This window comes from Ctenopharyngodon idella, chromosome 10 (assembly GCF_019924925.1).
Source record: "Ctenopharyngodon idella isolate HZGC_01 chromosome 10, HZGC01, whole genome shotgun sequence".
NCBI classification, from domain to species: Eukaryota; Metazoa; Chordata; class Actinopteri; order Cypriniformes; family Xenocyprididae; genus Ctenopharyngodon; species Ctenopharyngodon idella.
The window spans coordinates 12,825,511-12,832,425 of NC_067229.1; the positions used below are offsets into that span (position 1 = coordinate 12,825,511).

The 6,915-nt window shown below is 33.5% G+C and overlaps 1 protein-coding gene across 1 annotated transcript; it reads right to left on the minus strand.

Annotated features, from left to right (window-relative positions):
• Positions 1-1,704: 1,704 nt before the first annotated feature.
• atpaf1 (ATP synthase mitochondrial F1 complex assembly factor 1) lies at positions 1,705-6,348 on the minus strand. The gene is made up of 9 exons (XM_051910957.1): positions 6,116-6,348; positions 5,925-6,033; positions 5,707-5,754; positions 5,537-5,599; positions 5,382-5,432; positions 5,149-5,196; positions 2,607-2,702; positions 2,421-2,528; positions 1,705-2,331 (listed from the first exon to the last, which is right to left on the minus strand). Exons 1-9 carry the CDS (start codon positions 6,322-6,324, stop codon positions 2,155-2,157), a joined length of 909 nt encoding a protein of 302 aa, XP_051766917.1. The 5' UTR covers positions 6,325-6,348; the 3' UTR covers positions 1,705-2,154.
• Positions 6,349-6,915: the final 567 nt, after the last annotated feature.

Genomic DNA, 6,915 nt, shown 5'->3' on the forward strand with positions numbered 1-6,915 from the left:
TTAACATTCCTATAACGTAATGCTAACGTTCTCCTAATGTTATTATAATGTTAATCTAACGTTATTCTAACGCTATTTTAACGTTAAAATAACATTCCCCTAAAGTTATTCTAACGTTCCTATAATGTAATTGTAACATTCCCCTAACGTTCTCCTAACATTCCCATAATGTAATTCTAACATTATTCTAATGTTATTCTAACGATCCCCTAACGTTATTCTAACATTATTCTAACGTTATTTTAACGTTCCCCTAACGTTATTCTAACGTTCCCATAACGTTATTCTAAAGTTCCCCTAACGTTATTCTAACATTATTCTAATGTTATTTTAACGTTCCCCTAACGTTATTTTTATGTTCCCTTAATGTTCCCCTAACGTTATTCTAACATTAGAATAATGTTATTTTAACGTTCCCCTAATGTTATTCTAACGCTATTTTAATGTTAGGGGAACGTTAAAATAACATTCCCCTAATGTTATTCTAACATTCCTATAATGTAATTCTAACATTCCCCTAATGTTCTCATAACGTAATTCTAACATTATTCTAACGATTCCCTAACGTTATTCTAACATTATTCTAAAGTTCCAATAACGTTATTCTAAAGTTCCCCTAACGTTATTCTAACATTATTCTAACATTATTTTTTACGTCCCCTAATATTATTTTTTACATTCCCTTAATGTTCCCCTAACGTTATTCTAACATTAATCTAATTCTAACGCTATTTTAACATTAGGGGAACGTTAAAATAACATTCCCCTAATGTTATTCTAACGTTCTTATAATGTAATTCTAACATTCCCATGTTATTCTAATGTTCCCCTAACGTTCTCCTAACGTTCCCATAACGTTATTCTAACATTATTCTAACGTTCCCCTAACGTTATTCGAACATTATTTTAACATTCCCCTATCGTTATTCTAACATTATTTTTACGTTCCCCTAATGTTATAACATTCCCCTAATGTTATTCTAATGTTTCTATAACGTAATACTAAGATTCTCCTAACGTTATTCTAACACTCCCTTAACGTTATTATAACGTTATTCTAACGTTCCCCTAACGTAAAATAACATTCCCATAATGTAATTCTAACATTATTCTAATGATCCCCTAACGTTATTCTAACGTTCCCCTAACTTAAAATAACATTCTCCTAATGTTATTCTAACGTTCCTATAATGTAATTCTAAGATTCCCCTAACGTTCTCCTAACGTTCCCATAATGTAATTCTAACATTATTCTGTTATTCTAATGATCCCCTAACGTTATTCTAACATTATTTTTACGTTTCCCTAATGTTATTTTTACGTTCCCCTAACGTTATTCTAACATTATTCTAACACTATTTTAACATTAGGGGAACGTTAAAATAACATTCCCCTAATGTTATTCTAATGTTCCTATAATGTAATTCTAACATTCCCTTAACGTTATTCTAACATTATTCTAACGTTCCCCTAACGTTATTCTAACATTATTCGAACGTTATTTTAACATTCCCCCATCGTTATTCTAACATTATTTTTACGTTCCCCTAATGTTTTTTTAACATTCCCCTAATGTTATTCTAATGTTTCTATAATGTAATACTAACGTTCTCCTAACATTATTCTTACATTCCCCTAACGTTATTATAATCAAATAATTAAAGGGTTACCGTAGTGATTTGCAAAAAGAATTAGGTACATCAATACTGCCAAAATGTTAAGTTTTATTATGAATAACATCACAATGGAAGTGGATCCACAAATATCTAGTGGAGCCACCAATATCTAGTAAAGAGGACTTATTTTTGTGGGAAACATACAGTATCTAATGCATCTTAATCCTAATAATAAGCTTCCTTTTTGCATTTTAAACAAAATAATCATAAAACCACAAGATTACAGTATTTTGCGCCATATTCTAATGGGAACATTTACTGGGAGTTAAATGAGAACTAATCAGAATCTGAATCTGCATACATGGTAGCAGATATTTGTCTGTTAAGATGTCTGTTTAACTCATCAATGCTAAAAGGCAACACATTATCTTCTTATCTGGCTGCAGAGACTCTCGCGGGACTCCATACATAGTTACAGAGTGTTTCCTTCCCAAGGCGACAGTCCACATTAGGCAACACCATATTTAATGCCTTTGGATTAGTCTGTTGTGACTGCTGGTCCAACACCACTCTGTTCTAGTTCTGCTATCACAGACATGTGTTTAAACTCTTCTGGTTTGTGGTTGAAGGCCTCGACCAATCGGAAAGTCTCAAGCCGTTGCGATCCGTAAAACAGCTGCACCTGATTGGCCAAGCACTGTGCCTGGTGAACGGTCTGAAAGAGGTTTACAAAAAAGGTATTCAAATTTACATAGGCTGCTTTTTTGTTTTACTAACTTGTTTTTGTAACTTAATTTAACTTACCACAAATTTGATATCCATCTCAGCGGTCATCAGCACGATGCCTTTTTCCTTCTGCAGGTCTGTATAGTGGTATAAAATAAGATGGCTGGGTGCATTTTCTCCCATAGTCTGAAATAAAAGCCATTTTTAGTACCTAAGCCAGAAGACAGTGTGCAATTTATATTAAAAGATTTAAAAATATAATACCTGAACATTGATTAAAGATGTGAAGTGCAGCTCATGACCAGCCCACTGGCCGACAAAAAACTCATATCCCTCCTTCTGGGGTAGAGCATATAGAAACTGCGCAAAGATTGACAAAACACATAAATACTGAGTATTATTCAGTGAATTTCAGTTTAAGGCAATATAAATGCTGGTAAGCAGTGCTGGGTAGTAACTGATTATATGTAACCTGGATTACATAATCAGAATCCAAAAATTAAGTACTTGTAATTAGATTACATTACATTTTATGGCCCGGTTTCACAGACAGGGCTTAGACTAAGCCAGGATTAGGCCTTGGTTCAATTAGGACATTAAAGTAGCTTTTATAAATGTGCCCTAGAAAAAAAACATTACTGGTGTGCATCTTGAGACAAAACAATGGCACTGACATATTTTAAGATGTCAGTGCAAGTTGCTTTCAGTTAAAACAGCTACAATATGCATTTTGGTCTAGGACTAGCTTAAGCCTCGTCTGTGAAACCGGGGGTATATCTAATGAATTTTCCTTTCTAAAAAGCCTTATATACATTCGAAAGGTCTTCCAGGTTTGTGGAATTACACACATAAACCAGCTATTGAATACTGAGACCCACACAGCATTAGATCACATTAAAATGTACAAATTCACGTCATTTCATATTTACATGTAATGCAGAGATTCCCCAGCTTTGTCAGCTGAAACTCTTTGCCCTAATATATTTACTTAAAGTAAGCCTTTAGATTTTAAATTAATAAGTTAGGTCAATAATAAAATTAAGTCGGTTAATGGTCACATGACATGCAGGTAAACAAATTTTTTTTTTTTTTGAAAATGTTTTATTTTGATTGTTTCTATTTCAAATTGATTTACTTTCATTTTACATTTTTAATGATTTAATTACTTTAAACTTACAAACCCCCTGAAGTTCCATCATGAACCCCAGTCTGGGAAACCCTGATATATAGGTTATAACCCCATCCTTGACTTAGAGACAAACTAAAAAAAAAAAATCCAATTACATTTCTTTTTCCAAAGATGATTTCTGCCATTTTAGGTAGTTCTTATCATGCTGACATATGTTCAAGTGTTTGTTTTTCCAATAAGTTTGGTTTTAGTTATTTATTTAATTGGTTATCCCAGTTATTTAATGTCGCTGTATAAACAGCTGTGCTTGTGATTGAGTCTGCGGGAGCAAAAGTATGGTACCACCATGATACCACGGCTCTATCTCAGGAACAATACTGCGCAGACTCAGGCTCCAAATGATGTAATCAGCAACGACTGTTTCTGGGACATTTGGCTTCATTTTTCTACAGTGGAAGCAAGTGGGAACATGTTGTCCTTTTTTTTTTTTTTTTTAACAGTATGGTGTAAAACATTAAAGGCACAATATGTAATTTTTGGCCACTAGAGGTCACTTATTCAAAACAAAGCCGTAGCTTGATGATGTATCCCGTAGCGGGATGTGTTGTCTTCACATCTACAGCCGGTGGAAAAGAATCCGATGGAACGCGGGCAGAAATCATATTAAACGGATGAGCTAATGTATTAAAGATTTATTAACATTACTGTAGTATGAAGCAAGGTGTGGCTGAAAGCCGTTGGAGCGGAACGAGGCCGCTGGAGCGATTGCTAATGAGAGACGAGCGCGATACGCCTCGCGAGCAGCAGAATTTTTATTATGCCACAGTCGCCGCTTCCGCTTCTTCCGGTCAAGCGTAGGTAGGGTAAAGTAGCGTTGTTTATCATATTAGATACATTTGAGTGTGTTGAAAATGATGTTATAACGTTACTATGAGTGTTCGCTCGGCGGCTGCTATGAGACACTTACTGCAGTAAGCTAGATCATTATTAGTTATGGTAAAACATGGTACTCGTTGTAAATCAAGGAAAAAAGAGATTTAAAGAATAAGACTTACTGTGTTGAGCTATATAACAATGATTAGTTTTCTGTCGATTAATGTATCCAGTTCAGTTGCTCACCTGTCTAATAAAACACATAATATATTAAAGTGTCTTTGGTGTTTCTATGGTTTCTGAAAAATCAAACCGGAAATCAAGGGTAACGCAGGTATGATGTCATTGATAGGTGACGCACAGACACAGTCCGTGTCCTGGTTAAAATGGCTTATTTCTCTGAATTTAAACATTCTTGGAAACATTTGGGATAATGTAAGTACACAAGTCAACAAAATATATAACATTGTTCTAGCATTTTTTGGATATTTTAATCCAAAAATCTTACATATTGTGCTTTTAATTGAATTGAATGTCACATTGTTCTGGTATTTACTCAGTTCCCAACCCTATTGGCAAGTTTTATAGAACATTGTCACAGATATGATCAAGATATTTAAAAGACGAACTAAAAGATCCTCGCTCAGGACATCCATGACTAAAGCCACTCTTGAAAGCATCTACTGCCACTAAGTGGCCATTTAGCATTTTGCAGGGTTTATTGTTTGGTGGTATGACATTTTACTTGACCATTTAAAAACATGTACTTCAAGATTTTCTGTTTCAGAGAGGTAAAATTCTTACCGTTGGGCAAGATTTGGAACGGCCAAAAATAATATCAAATGTTGAGCCCTATAATAAAGAATTACAAGGTCATTCATCTCTGGTGAAAACATTATAGATCTGATACTCATCAAAATAGACTGAACTGCAGTGAAATAAAGCATTACATATTAAATTAAAAACAGTTTATTCTATTACCATTATTGTTACAGAAGTTAATGGACTGATAAGAGAACATATATAACAGAACTTACTGGTATAACGGCACTGATTGTGTCTTTCTTTGAGAAGTACTGCATCCAAAGCTGCAACAACAAAGTAAAGGATTTGATTGAGCCAAAAGTAAAAATTAATGTTTTTACAAATTATTTTACATATCAGTGCAGACTGTAAATATGTGTCGTTTTACCTCTGCAATTTCAGATCCGGATTTCCCCTGAACCATCTCAAGGTTAAGAATAGATCCTAATGTCTATTTAAAAAAAAGAAAAAAAAAGAAAAAAAAAAGTTGCAAATAATAAAATCCAAGTCTCAAAATCACAATATGAAATTACATACTAATTAGGCTTGATTTCTCACCTTATCTTTAGTGAAGCCCCCTGTTTCTGCTTTACCGCGTTTGTCCAACTAACAAATATGACAACATGAGCAAATTATATGTCTTTGTCTAATTTGAAACACTAGTTTGGAAATATAGGCTGATATGTATTTAAATAAATTGTATTTGAACTCATAATAAATTAGAATTAATTTAATGAATACATTTCGTGAAAATCAAATGTAAATGTGCTCATCACCTCTTTCTCCATATACTTCACGAATTCTGCTTGTCTGGACTGTCCGAGCGGCTCCGTCTTCATCTCACTGCGCTTCTCTAGTCGGGCTTTATATTCTTGAGGTTTTGAACTGATGTTACAGTACACAAACTAGATTAATGCTAGACAATATTGTACTATATAGAAACCATCAGCATTTGACAGCTCCTCACCTGCGCAGTTTCCTGATCTTCTCTTCATATTTACTATAATACGGATTTTCCTCCAACTCCGGTTCTTTCTTTATGGAAAACGCCCTGAACTGAGATGGCACAAGTCCTGGAATTAGCGGTCGGATGCCAGTGGCCCTGACCGCCAACATCCCACGGTACAAACATGACATTTGTACCATGGCCGCCGCCATCTTTTCCCCGTCCCACATATGTGAGTGTCCGGGCGGAACCACGTTTAATATATGCACTACATATATTAGTTCCTACTCTAGATTATTTTATGATGTCTCCTAATGCAAAACATTATTATTATTATTATTATTATACAGTTATAAACATATAATAGATATTATTAATAGGTATTATATATTATTTATATGTTTAATTATATTATAAAAAAAAAAAAACAAGAACCAAGAAATATATATGAATAAAATATATTGGTTCCTTGTCATTTTAATGTATATGTCCCTGTTTGATGTTGAAACCAAAATATATTATAAAATTAAAATAAAACAATAAAAGTGTAATTAAAAATAATGAATAAAATATATTGGTTTCTACCTTAAGGAATGGATTATTTTATGATGTCTTCTCTCAATTATACATCTCCATCCATCCATCCATCCATCCGTCTGTCTGTCTGTCTATCTATCCATCTATCTATCTGTCTATCTATCTAATCATAAAATCATAACATATTTAGTTCTTCTTAAGTTTTTTTGTAATAATGGCCTCTTTTTATTATTAATTCACCAGTCAAGTTTTAAAAACCTTTATACAGTCCACAAATAAACAAC